A 19218-nucleotide genomic window follows, 5' to 3' on the forward strand; every position below is an offset into this window, starting at 1 on the left:
TTGACCTCTCCACTTAGAGGTCTAATAGACATCCCCACTGAACATGGCCAAAGCAGATTGCTTGCTAACCATGAAACCTGCTCTCCCCCAGTCTCCCTTCATCTTGGTTAATGGGATCTGCACAGTTGCTCAGGTCAAAAGCCTAGGAGACATCATTGATTCTTCCCATTATCTACCTCTATATCTCCAAATTATATCCAGAATCTAGTTACTTGTCATCAACTCAACTGATTTGGTCCAAGATACCATCTGTCACCTGGACCGCTGTAATAGTTTCCACTCTAAACCCCTCTGTAGTTCATTCTTCACAAAGTAGCCAATGCGATTTCTTTAAAAACCTAAGTCAGACCGTGTCATGCCCATGCTCAAAGCTCTTCAATGGCTTCCCATTAAAATGAAGTCCAGAGTCTTTGCTATGAGCAGTAGGCCCTACATAATCCAGGTCGTCCTGCCTTTCCAGTGATATCTGCTACTTTCCCCCTCATTGCTCCATCTCAGACACACGTGTCTTTTATTTCTCCAGTATAATATAAATCTTTTGTTCCTTAAGGTCCTTGCACAAGCCGTTTCCTCTGTTTGAGCTTCTGAGTCTTTGTGGAGGTGACTCCTTATCATTCTGGTGTCAGCTGAAATGTATCTCTTCAGAGAGGCCTTTCCTGACCACCTATCAAAAATAGTCCTGCCCCTACCTGCCTCTGAAATTATTCTTTCATTTACTTGTTTATTGTCTGTTTTCTGTCACTAATATTAATAGCTGGCTTTATTAAGCACATACTATGTGCTATGTATTGTGATAAATATTTACATTTTCTCATTTGTCATCATTTTACAGATGAGGAAACTGCAGGTTCATAAAAGCGAGAACTTTGTCTTGTTTTACTGCTATATCCCTTGCATGTGGAACAGTGTCTGGGGCATAGTAGTTGCTCAAAAAATATTTGTTGGTTGGATAGATGAACAAAAGACTCCTAGATTTATATCTCTAGTTTTTACATCTCCTTGAAGATGTAGACTTGTGTATCCAGTCACCTGCTTAACAACTCCACTTGGATTTCTAAGAAACATTTAAATTATCCTACAACTCTTCATTCCCTCTTCCCCCAAACCTGTTTCTTTCCCACTCACCAGCATATTAGTAAATGTCATCATTGTAAACCCAGGAATTCAGACCAGAAACCTAGGCCTCACTTTGGGATGCTCCCTTTCTTCACTCCCCACATCCAACCCAGAAGCAAGGCCTATTGGTTCTGCCTCTGGTTATATCTTGAATCCATTTACTTCTCCCCACATCCACTGTCACCACTTTAGTCTCACTCCCCGTCATCTTTCCTGGAGCTTGTGCTTTCAAACTGGTCTCACTGTATCCACTCTTGTCTCTCCACAAGCCATTTGCCAAACGTCAGCCAAAGTGATTTTTTAAAAAACGTGTTCACGCCACCACCATGTTTAGGATCCTTTTGTAGCTTCCCATTGTCCTTAAAGTCTAAATCCTTCACTGTGACCTACAGTTCCTTGACAATCTGGGTGCCTCTACCTCTCCAGTTTCCTCTTACCGTTGTCCCCCTTGTCCATTGTGTTTCAGTTACTGGGCTTTCTCTTCTTCCAAGGCCTTTCCCCACCTGAGAGCCTGTGGACTTGCCTTTCTTTCTGCCCATGACTCTACCCCCATCTTTGCAAGGCTGGCTTCTTGTCCTTGCGGTTTCAATTCAAGTAGTGCTAGTGCGTCAGTGATTCCTTCCCTGGATTCTTTTTGTTTTGGTTTGGTTTTTGGTATTTGGGGGGGTGGTGCAGTAGAAAAAAATAGTAGCTTTATTGCTTTCCCAGGCAAACCTTCCCTGGATTCTATATCACATCACCCTTTTGTTTTATTCAGATCACTTGCCATACTCTGAAATTCTTATTTATTTATCCATCTATTTGTTTTTTGTTTGATTTTCCCCCTCTAGATTGTAAATCATTGTTGCCCTAGCACATGATATGTTTTGGGGAAATATTTGGGGAGTAAATGACAGATATACACGTTTCTGAGTGCACATGCTACATACATTTTCCCTTAATATTATATCATAAATAGTATCCATATTTCTTTAGTCCCTATAATTGGACTTCTTTTTTTTAAATAAATTTATTTATTTTACTTATTTATTTTTGGCTGCATTGGGTCTTTGTTGCTGCGCGCTGGCTTTCTCTAGTTGCGGCGAGCGGGGACTCCTCTTCATTGCAGTGCACGCGCTTCTCATTGCAGTGGCTTCTCTTGTGGAGCACAGGCTCTAGGTGCGTGGGCTTCAGCAATTGTGGCTCACAGGCTCTAGAGCGCAGGCTCAGTAGTTGTGGTGCACAGGCTTAGTTGCTCCGCGGCATGTGGGATCTTCCCGGACCAGGGCTTGAACCCGTGTCCCCTGCATTGGCAGGCGGATTCTTAACCACTGTACCACCAGGGAAGCCCGTACCACAGTTCTTTATCCATTTACCAGTTAAAGGACATTTGAGTTGTTTTCAGATTTTGGCAGTCACAGATAAAGTTGCCACAAACGTTTACATACAGGTTTTTGTGTAAACAAAAGTTTCATTTTCCTTAGATAAACATACCTAGGAGTGCATTTGTTGGGTTGTATGGTAAGTACATGTCTAACTTTATAAGAAACTGCCAAACCCTCTTCCAAAATTGTGGTACCATTTTGCATTTCTACCAGCAGTGTATGAGAGTTCTAGTCGCTCTGAATCCTCGTCAGCACTTAATATTGTCAGGTGGTTTGTTTTTTAATTTAAGCCATTTAATATGTGTATGATAATATCTCATTGTGGTTTTAATTTGCATTCCTTAATAACTAATGACATTAAGTATCTTTCTGTATGCTTGTCATCTGTATATCTTCTTTGTTAATGTTTCTGTTCAAATCTTTTGCCCATTTTATTTTTTTTAATATTAATTTTTGGATGTGTTGGGTCTTAGTTGCGGCATGCGGGCTCTTTGTTGTGACGCACAGGCTTCTATCAAGTTGCGGTGCACGGGCTTCTCTCTGTGGCGCGCAGGCTCCAGAGCACATGGACTCTGTAGTTGTGGCCCCTGCGGTATGTGGGATCTTTGTTCCCCTACCAGGGATCGAACCCATGTCCCGTGCATTGGAAGGTGGATTCTTAACCACTGGACCACCAGGGAAGTTCCGCCCATTTTATTTTTTTAATTGGATTGTTTGTTTCCAGCTCACTGAGTTTAGAGAATTCCTTATATTCTGGATACGTGTTCTTTATTAAATGTGTGATTTGAACATATTTTCTACCACCAGTGGCTTCTGATAAAGTCTAATTTAATCAAGTTTTTTTCTTTTATAGATCATACTTTTAGTGCAATATCTAAGAAATCTTTGCCTAACCAAGGTCACAAACATTTTTTCCTATGTTTTCTTCTAGAAGTTTTGTAGTGATTCTTCTAGGACCATTTGTTGAAAAGACTATCCTTTCTCCATTGAATTGCATTTATATGTTTGTTGAAAATTAATTATTTACTTTCCTAGGGCTGCCATAATAAATTATCACAAAGTGGGTGACTTAGAACAACAGTAATATTGTCTCACAGTTTTGGAGGCCAGAAATCTGAAATCAAGGTGTCGGCAAGGCCATGCTCGCTCTGAAACCGGTAGGGGAGGATCCTTCCTTGCTTCTTCCAGCTTCTAGTAGCCCCAGGCGTTCCTTGGCTTATTACACTATAATTCCAGTCTGTGCTTCACATGGTGTTCTCCCTGTCTCTTCATATTTTCTCTCTCTATATATCTGTGTCCAAATTTCCCCTTTTTATAAGGACACGAGTCATAATGGATTAGGGCTTACCTTAATGAGGTCGTCTTAAGTTGGTTAAATCAGCAAAGACCCATTCTCCAAATAAGGTCACATTCTGAGGTACTGAGGGTTGGGACTTCAACATATCTTTTTTGGGGGACACAATTCATAACGTTAATTGACCATATGTATGGGTCTACTTCTGGATTACCTATTCTGTTCCATTGATCTATATGTCTTTCCTTTTGCCAGTGTCACCTGTACTACATGTAGCTTTATAGTAAGTATTGAAATCAGGTAGTGTGAATTCTCCAACTTTCTGCTTTCAAAATTATTTTGAGTATTTTGATTCCTTTGCCTATCCATTTAAATTTTAGAATCAGCTTGTCAGTTTCTGCAAGATATCCTACTGGGATTTTGTTTTGTTTTGTTCTGAGTATAGCTGCTTTACACTGCTGTGTCCGTTCCTGCTGTACAGCATAGTGAATCAGCCATACGTGTACATATATCCCCTCTTTTTTGGATTTCCTTCCCATTTAGGTCACCACAGAGCACTAAGTAGAGTTCCCTGTGCTATACAGTAGGTTCTCATTAGTTATCTATTTTATATATAGTAGTGCATATATGTCAGCCCCAATCTCCCAATTCATCCCACGCTCCCCTTTCCCCTTTGGTATCAATACGTTTGTTGTCTATGTCTCTATTTCTGCTTTGCAAATAAGATCATCTATACCATTTTTCTAGATTCCACATATATGCGTTAATATATCATATTTGTTTTTCTCTTTCTGACTTAACTTCTCCCTGTATGACTCCTACTGGGATTTTGATTGGAATTACGTTGACTCCTTTCCTTGTTCCCAATCTTAGGGGGAAAGCATTCGGTCATTTGTCATTAAGTATGATGTTAACTGTAGGATTTTTGTAGATGCCTTTTATTAGGTTAAGGAAGCTTCCTCTATTTCTAGATCTCTGAGAGTTTTTATCATGAATGGATGTTGACTTTTGCCAAATGCTTCTTTTGCATCTATTGAGATAGTCATATAGTTTTTCTTCTTCAGTCTGTTGATATACTGAATTACATTGATTGACTTTTTAAATATTGAACAAGTCTTGCATTCCCAAGATAAATCCCACTTGGTCATGATGGTATTGTTTTTATGTATTGTAGAACTTATCGGCAAAAGTTGTTCATAATATTCTCTTATTATCCATTTAATGCCTCCAGGATCTGTAGTAATGTATCCTCTTCCATTCCTGATAATATTGGTAATCTGTGTCTTCTTGTTTTTCCTGTTCAGTCTGATCAGAGGTTTGATTTTATTGATCTCTAAAGGAACAGATTTTGGTTTCATTGATTTTTCTCTTTTTTTTTGTTTTCCATTTTATTGATTTCTGTTATCTTTATTGTTTATTGCTTTTTTTTTCTTCTGCATACTTTGGACTAAATTTACCAATAAATTCAACAACTTGGATAGTGGACAGATTCCTTGAAAGTGCACAAACTATCAAAGCTCACTCAGGAGACTTCCCTGGTGGCGCAGTGGTTCAGAATCCGCCTGCCAATGCAGGGGACATGGGTTCGAGCCCCAGTCCGGGAAGATCCCACATGCTGCGGAGCTACTAAGCCCGTGCGCCACAACTACTGAGCCTGCGCTCTAGAGCCCGCGAGCCACAACTACTGAAGCCCGCGCACCTAGAGCCCATGCTCCGCAACAAGAGAAGCCACAGCAATGAGAAGCTTGCCCACCTCGACGAAGAGTAGCCCCCGCTCCTTGCAACTAGAGAAAGCCTGCGCGCAGCAACAAAGACCCAATGCAGCCAAAAACAAATAAATTTATTTTAAAGAAAAAGCTCACTCAGGAGGCATAAAGATAATCTGAATAGCCTTATCTCTATGAAAGAAATTGTAGTTGAAAATCTTTCCATGAAGGAAACTCCAGGCACAGGAGACTTCATTGGTGATTTCCTTTCAACATTTAAGGAAGAAATAATACCAGTTTCTACACAAACTCTTCCTGAAAATGGAAGAGGGGGACTACTTCCCAAATCATTCTATAAAGCAGATATCATCCTGATACCAAACCTGAAAAAGGTGTTATTAGGAAAGAAAACTACAACCAAACATCCTTCATGAACATAGATGCAAAAATTCTTAACAGAGTTTGGGCAAATTGCATTCCACAATTTCTGAAAAGGAAAATACATGACAATGACTCGGTAGGGTGAGCTTCAGGTAGTATTCCTTGTGTTGCTTGCAGGTGCTCTCTTCCCTACCTTGGGTAGCTTCCTCACACACACGCTCTGACCAGTATTCACATGAAGGTTTGGGGGTGCTCTCTGCAGATTTCTGGAGCTCTCTGTGCAAGTCTCTGCTCTGCAACTTCAGGCTGCTTCGGCCACCTCTAGCTCCCAACTCAGCTCCTCTGCCCTCCTGGGTGCCCAGTCCTGGCTGCAGACTCTCTCCAGGCGGTAGCGGGCCGTCACAGGGCTCAGCTCAATTGTTTTCTCTGTCTCAGGCTTCACTGTCCTGTGCTGCCTGTCATCCAATGTTTGAAAACCATCGTTTCATGTATCTTTCTGGCTTTTTAGTTGTTCAGGTTGGGAAAGTAAATCCAGGCCTTGTAACTCCATCTTGGCCAAAAGCGGAAGTCCATAACTGGAATGTGAAATGATTAAATCACATTTTATTGTGTCAGTATACCCAGATTTGATCAGTTCCCCTAATGTTTGACATGTAAATTGTCCTCATGTTTTTGTTGTGTAGGTGATGCTGAAGTAGACCTTTTCATGTACATACCTTTCCGCGTCTATTGAATTATTTCCTTAAGATAAGTTTCCAGGAGAATAGTTACTGGATCAAAAGGCATTTTAAAAACTTACATGCTTCAAGATGACAGTCTTTTAATCTGCCTCCAGTATATTTCTTGTTTTTCAAAAGTTTCTGCCTCTCAGTACCCCTGTGACAACAGTAGGGCCGCCAGTGACGTGGCTGCCTTAGCCAGCTCCCAGATGGCTGCTTTCAGGAAGGTTTCCATAGTGACCGGAGGCTGGAAAAACCTGCCTGCCCAGATTAGCAATATCACTTCTGGCTCCTGTTGGGAACTTGGGGACTAGGGGGTAGTTGGTAAGAGAAATGGCATATACGTATTATTGCAGAGACTCATTAAAATATATCCAGATCTGACCGTTTCTCACTGTCCCCATGGTAGCAAAGCCAACATTATTCCTACTGCGTCACCCCCTCCTGCCCTGCAGTCTTCTCTGTACAGCAGCCAGAGAGAGCTTTGAAATCCTAAATCAGATTCAGGTTTGCCTCTGCTCAGAGCCCTCCTGTAAGGAGAATAAGTTCCAGTTCTGTACTGCACTGCAAGGCCCTCCTGAGCAGGCTTCGCCCCCCACTGTGCTTCCTCCTCCTCCCCAGCCCCTCTCCCCTGCAGCAGCTGCACCTGCCACATCTGGTCCGGCCTTGTCTTCACCCTGCTGCTCCTGCTACCTGGATCTTCCTTCCCTCAGGAGCCATAGGACTTGGTCTCCCACTTCCTTTTGTTTGGGTCTTTGCTTGGATGTCACCTTATCCTCAGAGAGCTTTTCCTGACCACGTTAGCTACATGGCTCCTCTCTTCTGACTCTCCTGTACCTTTATCCTGCTTTATTTTCCTCAGGCTACTGTAGTTAGCACCATCTAACACAGCTGTGTTTGTGTTCGTTGTCTGATTCTCTGCTGTGATGTAATGGCTGGGACTTTGGTTTTTCACTGCTGCGTCTCAACCCTTAGAACCATGTGTGGTTCATGGCGGTGCTCAGTAACTGTTGAGTGAATGAATGAGGTGGGCAAGCCAAGGCTGGGAAAGGGAGCTGCGGACTGAGAACTGTCTTACCAGCCCCCTCAGTCCTCCACAGCCAGAGACAGCTCCTTTCTTCCACTTATAGACAACGCCTGCTTCCTCCACACTTTCTCTGCCCTTCTGGAAGAAACAGCCAAATCACTACCTCTGAGGCGTCAGTGATGAGGAGTCTTTCTGATGATCCCAGCTAGCATGTGTTACATTGAACCATACGAAGTTGTCGTTTTTACAGGTTGTAATGGCTGGGTATCAGCAGTATCACATGGCCTTGAGTAACCTCAGTGTAGAGGGCCCAGATATTCACAGTAACTTTCTGGAAATTATGAGGACTCCTGCTAATTGCCTGATGCTTCCTGAGCACTTGCTGTGTGTCAGTGTGCTGGGGCTCTTTGCGTTCTCACTTCATCCTCGTAACCACTGTGAGACGTAGGTACCATTGCTCCAGTCTATGGAGAAGAAAACTGAGACTCAAAGAGGTGACGTGAACGTGCCCAAGGTTATAAGAAGGGGGGAGCCGCAGAGCCAGGATTTGAGTCCACATCTGTCCGACTGGAGAGGTCTTCACTTTGACCGCAGCGCCGTCCGGCCTCTGCACAAAGGTGGCAGAGGATGAGCTCGGAAGCCTTGCCCTCCTAACGCTGGTGCCACAGCAGCGTGCCTGCCCAGGGCTCCAGGCTGGCGGTGGCCTCGCTGAGCATGGGGTTATTTCCTGGCACTGTCAAGCTGGTGGCCGAGTGACATCATCTCCCCAGGTGGGGGTGGGGGGAGCATGGTGGGGCAGGGGGCACAGTTATCAGGGTCCGTTTGGGAGACCGTACGTGCATCTCTTCTAGGCTTGTTTTCTCATGTGTGAGGACCAGAGATAGTCTGCTTCAGAATATGCTGTGAGGACTGAATGATGACATGATTTTAAGAACTTCTAGCTCAGTCCCTTTAATGTTAAAATACTTGCTCCATCCAGCACAGAATTCTGATTCAAATCAGGCCCCGCATACCTGTTACACTGAAGGAAGACGTTACGTTTTCCTCACGCAGAACAGACAGACAAGTCTGGGATGGCTGGCCCATTAGGGAAGCGGGTTCTGCCATCTGCTTCTCAGCAAGGCTTGTCTGGAAGCAAGAGGGCTCCCTCCCAGCTGGGCATCAAAGCCTCCACGATGGGCATTTAGCCCAAATGTGGCCTGGTCAGGGTGTGTCTGGGGGCAGGAGTAGAGGTTGGTGACCCAGCTGAGCTGCCTTTGGAACAAGCTGTTTGGCCCCAGATTTGCAAGTGTGTCTTTAAAGAGAACTGGGATTTTTTTCACGTGCCCATTTTTCAACATTTGCTGGAGGAAAGGGTCCATAGGGCAATGTTTTCTCACAGTGCCCTCGAAGTGGTTCTTTGATTTTCCTTTTTTGTTTCTTTCTCACCTGACCCTTCTCATTTACCCCGAATTCCCAACAGCAGACAGCACTTAGGAGACGAGGCCAACAGCTGTCACCTCTGAGGTCCCGTCACTTGAAAATGGCAAAAGGAGGTCTAGGCCTAGGTGAATATGATACCAAAACCTAGAAGGCAACTTGCCCTAAAATATTTCACCCACATCTCCATTGTTACCTTCCATTTATGTTACCTTCCTTTCATTTCACAGTTAGAAGTAAAAGGCTTCATATTCAGAAAAAGGCTGAGAAAGCCACCCCTCAAACTGCATTTCTGTTGAAGCTCGAGTGGGTGATAATAGGCTCTTGCCTGTTCTAATAGGAGCAGGCTAGAAATAGGAACTCAGAGGGAGCCCAAGTGCTGACGCATCAGTTGATGGCTTATTTAATTTTTTTAAATTGAGATATAATTCACATGCTACAAAGTTCGCTATTTTTAAAGTGTATAATTCAGTGGTTTGAGTATTTCATACTGTTGTGTAACTATCACCACTCTCCAATTCCAGAACACGTTTCATCTCTGCAAATAGAAACCCTGTACCCATTAGCAGTCACTGTGCCTTCCCCTGTCCTCCAGCCCTTGGCAGTCACTAATCTACTTTCTGTGTCTAGGGGTTTGCCTCTTCTGGACATTTCATTTAAATAGAGTCATACAATATTCATCCTCTTGTGACTGGCATCTTTAACTGAGCATAATATTCTTAAGGTTCATTCCATTTTAAAGCTGAATAATATTCCATTGTATGGATGTTCTATGCATTTCCTATATCCCTTCATCAGTACTTGGACATATGGGTTGTTTCTGCTTTTTTGGTTATGATGAGTAACTCTACTGTGAACATCCAAGTACGAGTTTCTGTGTGGACTCTTGCTTTCATTTCTTGTGGGTAAATAACTAGGAGCAGAATTCCTGGGTCATGTGGTAACCCTGTGTTTCACCTTTTGAGGAGCTGTCAGTACTTTCCACAGCAGCCCACCATTTTACGTTCCCACCAGTAGAGTATGAGGCTTCCAATTTCACCACATCCTCACCTTTTTGATGTTGAAGATAAGTTTTAATGGCAGGTGCCTGCTGCTGTAGGACAGACAGGAGCTGTGTGCCTAAGTGTAGTCATCCCACATGGCCAAACACTGCTCTTAAGACTTTTGTCTCCAGGGACTTCCCTGGTGGCGCAGTGGTTAAGACTGCCTACCAATGCAGGGGACACGGGTTCGAGCCCTGGTCTGGGAAGATTCCACATGTCATGGAGCAACTAAGCCTGTGCGCCACAACTACTGAGCCTGCGCTCTAGAGCCCGCGAGCCACAACTACTGAGCCCATGTGCCACAACTACTGAAGCCCGCGTGCCTAGAGCCCGTGCTCTGCAACAAGAGAAGCCACTGCAATGAGAAGCCCGCGCACTGCAACAAAGAAAGAGTAGCCCCCGCTCACCACAACTAGAGAAAAGCCCGTGGGCAGCAACGAAGACACAATGCAGCCAAAAATAAATAAAATAAAATATTTTTTAAAAAAAAGACTTTTGTCTCCAGTATGCCATCCTCGTGGGTGTGAAGTGGAATCTCATTGTGGTTTTGCTGTGCATTTCCCTGATGACTAATGATGTCGGGCATCTTTTTACCTGCTCATTGGCCATTTACGTCTCTTCTTTGGAGAAATGTCTATTTAAATCTTATGCCCATTTTTATTTATTTCTTGTTAATATTTATTTATTTATTTTGGCTGCTCTGGATCTTAGTTGTGGCACGTGAGATCTTTTAGCTGTGGCATGAGGACTTCTTAGTTGTGGCATGCGGGGTGTAGTTCCCTGACCAGGGATCGAACCCGGGCCCCCTGCATTGGGAGTGTGGGGTCTTAACCACTGGACCACCAGGGAAGTCCCCTTATGCCCATTTTTAAATTGGGCTGTTTGTCATTTCAATTGTTGAGTCATTTTTTAAGAGGACAAAAAAAGTAGGGAGGCAGGGGTTAAACAGTGACGTGAGAAACTTAGATGGCAATTTCCTAGTTTCCCAGCTGTGAGGTGCTGGAAGATGTGGTCGAGCAGACTGGTGGATGAAGTGGAAACGTCAGTGTCGGGTGAGTGGAGGTACGGACTCAGAAGTGTTGTACCTAAGTGATTCCTCAAAAATCCTGGCTCAGGCACCTATTCTTGGAAGTTTTGGTGGTGGCTGGTTTTTGTTTTCTTTTTTAAGAAACATTTGCCTGAGTACAGAGCATCAGGAAGTCTGTCTGTGTGATCCTCTCCTTCCTTAGTAGTATGGGAACTGAGCAGACCCTCCTCTTGGCTCACAGAGCTGTTGGAGAACAATAGTTTTGTAGCTTCTTCAAAGTGTATGCTCTCGGATGAAATGTTCAGAATAGGAGGCTTTTTCTTTCAAGTGTGACTTTTCCTTCCCTGTCAAACAGTGGCCAGGATTTACCTCCCCACCACCTCTGGGCCAGCAAATCAGAGTTGGGTAGAAAGGACTCCCAGGAGAGGGGCTGCGTTAAATGACTTTCCTCTTTGCACTCCTACCAGGGCAAATGCTTCTGGACCAGATGAAGCTTGAGGAGCCTTCCAGCTGTAAGATATTAGGATAGGAAACTCCCGAGTCTGGATCTACAGAAGACTTGCCTGTCCTCTCCACACAATGTCAGGTGGGAGGCAGGGGCCTGGCTTGGACATGGGGCGACAGGCTCTCCAGGGGGAAGGGGGTCTTATCCAGGAGGACACCCCGGTGGGAGGGAAGCAGGCTTGTTTTCCACGGACCTTCGAGGGTCACGTGGACCGCCCAGGTAATGGAGGAAGGAGGAAGTCTTCTGATGAGCATCTGGGAGAGCTACTGCAACTCTCTTCTCAGTTTTCCTGAATCCCTGTCCTCTCCTTCCAGCCTGAAAATCCTCACTCACAGGTGGAGGGAGAGGCAAGGAGATGAAGTCAGGTTATGTCTTGTAACACACTGCTGGCTTCCTTTTCCTTCCTCCAGAAAGTTGCACTTTGCTAGGTTTCTCCCCTCCCCCATCCATCCCACTCTAGATGGTCCAGTCCTTTAATGCTGGCACTCTGGGGGGTGGGACGGTGGGGAGAAGAAGGGAGAGGGGGTGTCTCAACTTGAATTTTCCCCCTGAATGCTCTGCATTTTCTTCATCTCCTATTCCTGGTCCTTTTTGGTTTTAGGAAGCCACATACCTTCTGCCAGTGGCCCCTTCTCAGCCCTGACTCCTAGCATGTGGCCCCAGGAGATCCTGGCCAAGTACACACAGGTACAGCAGTCAGCCAGTGGGCGCCAGTGGCTCTGCTCCCACGCTGGGGCACCCAAGGGGACCCACCGCCCGCTGCAGGCATCCTGGGAGGGGGGCCACTCCCCCGTATTCACACAGGGTCAGAAGCCCCCATCAGAGACAGTATCTTAGCTCCACGTTCCCTGTGAATCGGACATTAGGTTGGGGAACAAGTATGGCACTCTGCTCTCAGTATTACGGGGACACAGAAGTACTTAAAACGTGTTTCTTGCCTTGATTTTATCTTCGACCTCTGAGGAAAACAAGGAAAACTCTGGGAGAATTCAAGAGGGTCGTGGCCCCCGGAGCTGAGTGATGACCACAGAAGCTTCAGGGAACGGTGGCCTTTGGTCTGAGTCAGGGAGGCTAGGAGGCATGGCAGCAGTGCTCACAGCCCCAGGCTGACTCTTCCTACTCCTGGATCTAGAAGGAAGAGGCAGTGGAGCAACCAGAGTTCTGCTATGATGAGTTCGGCTTCCGCGTGGACAAGGAAGGTGAGATAGCCCCTCGGGTGTAATCTCTCCACTGTCCTTGGGGAGGACCAGCTCCAGTGACTGATTACACTGCTGTGGCCTCGGGCTCTAGATGTTCTACCCAGATGTTCCAGAATCAGGGACAGAGCCATATCCGACGGTGATGCTGTTAGAAGTATCTGGAATCCTTTGGGTTTTTTTTTTTTGCCACGTTGTGCAGCTTGCGGGATCTTAGTTCTCCAACCAGGGATTGAACCCACGCCCTTGGCAGTGAAAGCACTGACTCCTAACCACTGGACCACCAGGGAATTCCCTGGGTTTTTTTTTTAAGATTAATTTTATTGATCTTCATATGATAATAAAAGCAATAATGTTCATTATAGAGAATTTTAAATGTACATCAAGATATAAAGATTAAAACAAATTAACCCATTATCCTACAACCTGAAGATAACTGCTGACATTTCTGTGTATTTTTTTTCCTGGCTTTGTGTGTATCCATATGTAACTTTTCATAACTAAGATGATATCATATACATGTTTTTATATTGCTCTTATATCTCTTAACATTATTCCATGAGCATTTTTTCTGTCTGTTAAGACCTCTTTAAAGCATGTTTTTCAGTGGCTGCGTACTATCCCTGTAATTACAATGGATTTGTCATTTTTTTGTTGTTTTTTAAAAAATTTACTTTTGGCTGCATTGGGTCTTCGTTGCTGTACGAGGGCTTCTCATTGCAGTGGCTTCTCTTGTTGCAGAGCACGGGCTCGAGGTGCGCGGGCTTCAGTAGTTGTGGCACACGGGCTTAGTTACTCCACGGCATGTGGGATCTTCCTAGACCAGGGTTCGAACCCATGTCCCCTGCATTGGCAGGCGGATTCTTAATCACTGCGCCACCAGGGAAGTCACTGTTGTCATATTTTTATAACCACTCTTCTGTAAGTGGGCCCCTAGGCCATTTCCATTATTTTCTACTGTAAATACACCTGCTGTTGCCGAGTGGGCTGCTGGAAAGCTGTCTGCCAGAACCCAGGGTAGCCTGTCACCAACCAGACGTTAACTGACTGAGACCATTCACCTTCAGGTCACTCATACTCCCAGTTCTGATGAGTCTTCCTTGTTCTCTAGTTTGCAGGCAGACATTCAGAAGGTAAAAGTTGGGCCTGAGAGGAGCACAGGGAACTTTCTAGTATGATGGAAGTATTCTGTGTCTTGATGGGGACAGCGTTTAGACTGTCAGTGCTTAGACATTTGTTTATTGATACTCAACAAGGTGTACACTTAAAGTTTGTGCACTTTATGTGAATTCACTGAAGGTGAAGTTTCAGAAAGTGGAGGCCAAGGGCATGGCTTTAGGATGAGTAAGGATGAGGCTCTGTGGGGCGGCCCTGCCCCACTGTGCATCCCCAGTGCCTCAAACAGGTGGTCTTGGCCTCGTGAGTTCCCAGGCAGTAAACAAACAAACAAATGTATGCTGGGGGCAAGAAGAGGCTGGGAGAGGAGGGGAGGTGGGGGACGTTTGAACAGAGACTGGGAGGAAGTGAGGCAGTGAGTGTGGCCAGGAAGGAGAATAACAGGTGCAGAGGCCCTGAGGCGAGTGGATTTGTGGGAAAGAGCTGGGGTGGAGGGAGCAGGGCGCGAGGAGGTGGGGTCGGGTGCTTTGTCTGCGTGACAGGCTCTGAGCTGTGACAGGGCTGTGAGCAGCCTCTAGGGAGGCAGGGCAGGACTAGGCGGCCGCTGAGGAGGCTGTCGCTCTAACCCAGACGAGAGATGGCAGCTTGGACTAGGGCCGTAGTCGGAGGGGCGAGAGGGCTGAGGTTCTGCCTGTGCTCTGAAGCGGGGGAGCCTGAGCACCTGGTGGGGGGGGGCCTCGCGGATCTGGTTTGGGGGTGAAAGCGAAGAGTTCGCGCTGGCTGTTCGGGGTGCCACGGGAGATGGTTGGAAAGGTGGCCCTGGCTTTTGGCGGTGAGATCCGGGCGGCGGACCCAGAGCCCAGTCCTCTGCTCTCGGGGCACAGGCGGCGGGGGTCGCTCTCCCTCCTCCCTCACAGGCACAGACGGCGCCCCCCGCCCAGGCCAGCTGCTGGAGGACCCCCCCCAGAGGCTGCGCTGGCAGGCCCACCTGGAGTTCACCCACAACCACGACGTGGGAGACCTCACCTGGGACAAGATAGCCATCTCCCTGCCCCGCTCAGAGAAGCTCCGCTCCCTGGTGCTGGCCGGGGTGCCGCACAGCATGAGGCCGCAGGTGAGGCGGGGCCCACGGGGGCCGCGGGCTTCAGGGGCCCCCTGGGGACTGAGCGCCGTGCTCCCCCCATCAGCTGTGGATGCGGCTCTCCGGGGCCCTGCAGAAGAAGAGGAACTCCGAGCTGTCCTACCGAGAGATCGTGAAGGACAGCGCCAACGATGAGACCGTTGCTGCCAAGCAGGTGGGGCCCTGTTTAGGGGGGCGGGGGGTCAGGGGGAGGCCCTTCAAGGGGGCCTGGAAGAGCTCGGCAGCCGTGAGGCAGCCCTGGGCAGTCCTGGCACCTACAGACATGTGCCTGGAGCCAGCCAGTTTCCTCCTGGTCCCTCTGTGGTGGGTGTGGGGGGAGGGATTGTCAAAAAGGCCACCGGACCGGTGCACATTAGGATCCCCTGGAGATTTTTTTTAAATGTTTTATTTATTTATTTTGGCTGTGTCGGGACTTTGTTACAGCACATGGGATCTTTCGTCGTGGCACGCGGGCTTTTCTCTAGTTGGGGCCTGCGGGCTGAGTTGCCCTGCGGCACGTAGGATCTTAGTTCCCCGAACAGGGATTGAACCTGCATCCCCTGAATTAGAAGGCGGATTCTTAACCACTGGACCACCAGGGAAGTCCCTCCCCTGGAGATTTTAAATACAGGTTTCCAGGCTTCATTCCAGAGATTCTCATTCCACAGCTGTGGCTTGAGGCCCAGGAATCTGTAATTTTATGTTAGAGGCTCCCCCGTGGATCACGTGGCACCAGCTGCACACCAGCTGGGCTCTAATCCTGAAGGGAGGAGGGTGACTTTAACCCGGAGCCTGAGGAATCTCTATTCCTGGGAGAGAAGCCAACCTGAGGTTTGCCCCACACAGGGGCCCCCGGCCTCCTTCCGGGGGGTCTCGGTGTCAGGGGTGCAGAGGCTGTGCGCCTGCTCTGCGCCTCACAGGCTCTTGTGGGCGGGCTGCCAGCAGATTGAGAAGGACTTGCTCCGCACCATGCCCAGCAACGCCTGCTTCGCCCACGTGAGCAGCGTGGGTGTACCCCGCCTGCGCAGGGTGCTCCGAGCGCTGGCCTGGCTCTACCCGGAGATCGGCTACTGCCAGGGCACGGGCATGGTGAGCACAGCCCGGGACGGGGGCAGTGGGCCTGTAGGAGGGGGGGGGGGTCCCAAGCAGGGAGGGGTTCCAAGCCTGAGGCCGGCATGCGGTCTGTGGTGTGACCCCCCCACTCCCCAGAGGCCGCCTTGTTCTAACTGGTCACCCCCGAGGGGGTGCCTCTTCTAATTTGCATGGACACCTGGGCAGAGGCCCCTTACCCCCCTACCCCGGCCAGGTGGCTGCCTGCCTCCTGCTGTTCCTGGAGGAGGAGGACGCCTTCTGGATGATGTGCGCCATCATCGAGGACCTGCTCCCCGCCTCCTACTTCAGCACCACCCTGCTGGGCGTCCAGACCGACCAGCGGCTCCTGCGCCACCTCATCGTCCAGTACCTGCCTCGGCTGGACAGGCTGCTCCAGGAGCATGACATCGGTAAGGGCCCGAGCCCACCGCTGCTCTGGGGTCAAGGGGTCCCGAGCTCTGGCTCAGGTGCTGCAGATCTGAGGCCTCAGGACCCAGCTGAGGACGGGGCAGTGCTGGCAGCTCAGGAAGAGGAAAGGAGCTCTTCTGACGACGGCCACTCATGCTGCTGCCTTCGTTGCTCTCTTGTTCTCCGATGGTCCCTGACGCCCTGCCTCCTCTCTGCCGTGGAGCAAGCATGGCCTCTTGCTGCTTTGGGAGATTTGCTCCACCTCCTCCACGGCTTGCGTGCCTGGGGGATGCCCCTCTTCTCTGGCTGTTCCGCACCGGCCGTCCCTGGTGCCAGCTTCAGGGCCTCTGGTTTGTGTCCACAGAGCTGTCCCTCATCACACTGCACTGGTTCCTCACGGCCTTCGCCAGCGTGGTGCACATCAGGCTGCTGCTGCGCCTCTGGGACCTGTTTTTCTACGAGGGCTCCCTGGTGCTGTTCCAGGCCACGCTGGGCATGTTGCGCCTCAAGGTGAAGGCCGGGGCCCCGGGTGCCAGATGCAGCTGTCCAGGCAGCCACCTCGGGGTCTGCCCGCCCTCCACCTCTGCTCCAGTCCGGGCCTCAGTGTCCTGTGGCCTGAGCCCTGGCCCCTCTGGAGATGCCCCGGGGAGGAGGGAGGTCTCCCTCCTGGGGCAGGGCCTTCGTGTGCTCAGCTGGACCATCCAGGGAAGTCACACATGCCACCCAGGCAGTGACAGCGCCCCCCTCGCATGGCCCAGGAGGAGGAGCTGATCCAGTCGGAGAATTCGGCCTCCATCTTCAACACGCTGTCGGACATACCGTCGCAGATGGAGGACGCGGACCTGCTGCTGGGGGAGGCCATGCGGCTGGCGGGCTCCCTCACTGACGTGGCCGTGGAGAGCCAGCGCCGCAAGCACCTGGCCTACCTCCTAGCCGACCAGGGCCAGCTCCTGGGCGCCAGCCCCACCGCCAGCCTCTCTCAGGTGGGCCCATGAGGGAGGAGGCCCCAGCTCACCGCCGTCCCCTCCAGCTCAGCACCCAGGGCCCAGCCTGGCCAGACCACAGCTGTGCAGGGACCCGCCACCTTGTCCTTGGCGCGTCTCTGCTGGGACCCGCCTGGACAGACCCAGATTTGAACTGACGATATGTTTCTGAGCCTCAGAGCCGGCCTCAGAGGCCATGTCAGAGGAGGCGGCACGAGTGAGATGCCGGCGGGGCCTCTGCACGGAAGGGCTCTGCTCACTGTCCCCAGTGCTGGGGCGCCATCCACTTGGCTGGGCGCCGGGTGCCTGGGGCCACCGCCGACCTGATTCCCCTGCCTGCAGGTTGTCCGCCGCAGGACCCAGCGGAGGAAGTCTGGCATCACGTCGCTGCTCTTTGGTGAGAACTCTGCACGGGTGGCCAAGCGCTGGGCTGGGCTCCGAGAGCGGGGCGTCTGGCCTCACACCCCGTGTGGACTCTGCGCTTCCTTGGAGTCGGGACAGGGCCGGGCTGGGCCATGGCCACCATTGCTCTCTGGGCCTCACAGGGGAGGACGACCTGGAGGCGCTCAAGGCCAAGAACATCAAGCAGACGGAGCTGGTGGCCGACCTCCGGGAAGCCATCCTGCGCGTGGCACGCCACTTCCAGTGCACAGACCCCAAGAACTGCAGTGTGGTGAGCCTCAGGTCCTGGGCTGTGCACCCAGCTCAAGTAGGGGCCCTAGCCCTGTTCCGAGCGCCCCCTCGCGGTGGGCTTTTCTGCCCCCCCCCCCCCATCCAGGAGCTGAGCCCGGACTACAGCATGGAGAGCCACCAGAGGGACCACGAGAACTACGTGGCATGCTTGCGCGGCCACCCACGCCGGGCCAAGGCCCTACTGGACTTCGAGCGCCACGATGATGACGAGCTGGGCTTCCGCAAGAACGACATCATTACGGTGAGCGGGGAGCGGACGCCTTCGTCCCCGCCAGCCCCGAGGCCACGGGCGGGTTGGCCGAGCCCTCACGTGGCCAGAGCTTCCAGCCAAGGATGAAGTCAGGCAACTGGAGCTGTGTTTCCCGCCCTTTTCCTCCACAGATCATCTCCCAGAAGGACGAGCACTGCTGGGTGGGGGAGCTGAATGGCCTGAGAGGTGAGGCCTCCGTCTGCTCCTGTGTTGCGCTGGGCAAGGGGAAGGCGGGCCTGGCTGGGAAGCTGCAGCGGGGCACTGGGTTTGCTCAGACAGCGGCGTCCGTTGCTCCCGTGTGTCCTCAGCCCCATTGTGAGGAGCATCAGGACACCAGGCCGCCTGCTCCTCACGGGCCCTGCTTCTCCCACAGGCTGGTTTCCAGCAAAGTTCGTGGAAGTCCTGGATGAGCGGAGCAAGGAGGTGAGGAGGGTACGCTAGAGGCAGGCCCGTCCCCGGAGCCGCTGCTGCCTCTGCCCCGTGAGGCCTGCACCCTCATTGCAGGGCCTGCGTCCCGAGTGCGTGTGGCTTGTGGCAGTGGCTGTGAGGACAGGGAGGGGCTGGCTGGGGCGTCTCAGACCCCGTCCTCCACCCTCAGTACTCCATCGCGGGGGACGATTCTGTGACAGAGGGGGTCACGGACCTCGTGCGAGGGACCCTCTGCCCAGCCCTGAAGGCCCTGTTTGAACACGGACTGAAGAAGCCTTCCCTGCTTGGGGGCGCCTGCCACCCCTGGCTGTTCATCGAGGAGGTGAGAGT

At 50.1% G+C, this 19218-nt stretch overlaps 1 protein-coding gene across 3 annotated transcripts in view; it reads left to right on the forward strand.

The window, feature by feature from the left end:
• Nucleotides 1-19218, forward strand: part of SGSM3 (small G protein signaling modulator 3) — a 34981-nt gene that overhangs the window by 13372 nt on the left and 2391 nt on the right. Inside the window, exons 2-16 of one of the 3 annotated variants that reach the window (XM_060025713.1) lie at nt 11564-11682; nt 12203-12288; nt 12734-12800; nt 14831-15027; nt 15101-15208; nt 15880-16122; nt 16340-16535; nt 16898-17043; nt 17292-17516; nt 17859-17913; nt 18062-18189; nt 18295-18450; nt 18591-18645; nt 18833-18882; nt 19058-19210. In XM_060025713.1, the coding sequence (XP_059881696.1) occupies nt 11676-11682; nt 12203-12288; nt 12734-12800; nt 14831-15027; nt 15101-15208; nt 15880-16122; nt 16340-16535; nt 16898-17043; nt 17292-17516; nt 17859-17913; nt 18062-18189; nt 18295-18450; nt 18591-18645; nt 18833-18882; nt 19058-19210 (1872 nt within the window). In that variant the 5' untranslated portion in view covers nt 11564-11675. The remainder of the gene's footprint in view (nt 1-11563; nt 11683-12202; nt 12289-12733; nt 12801-14830; nt 15028-15100; nt 15209-15879; nt 16123-16339; nt 16536-16897; nt 17044-17291; nt 17517-17858; nt 17914-18061; nt 18190-18294; nt 18451-18590; nt 18646-18832; nt 18883-19057; nt 19211-19218) is intronic. The other 2 variants (XM_060025714.1, XM_060025715.1) reach the window with 2 other exon arrangements.

The sequence above is a fragment of the Delphinus delphis genome, chromosome 11 (assembly GCF_949987515.2).
Source record: "Delphinus delphis chromosome 11, mDelDel1.2, whole genome shotgun sequence".
NCBI classification, from domain to species: Eukaryota; Metazoa; Chordata; class Mammalia; order Artiodactyla; family Delphinidae; genus Delphinus; species Delphinus delphis.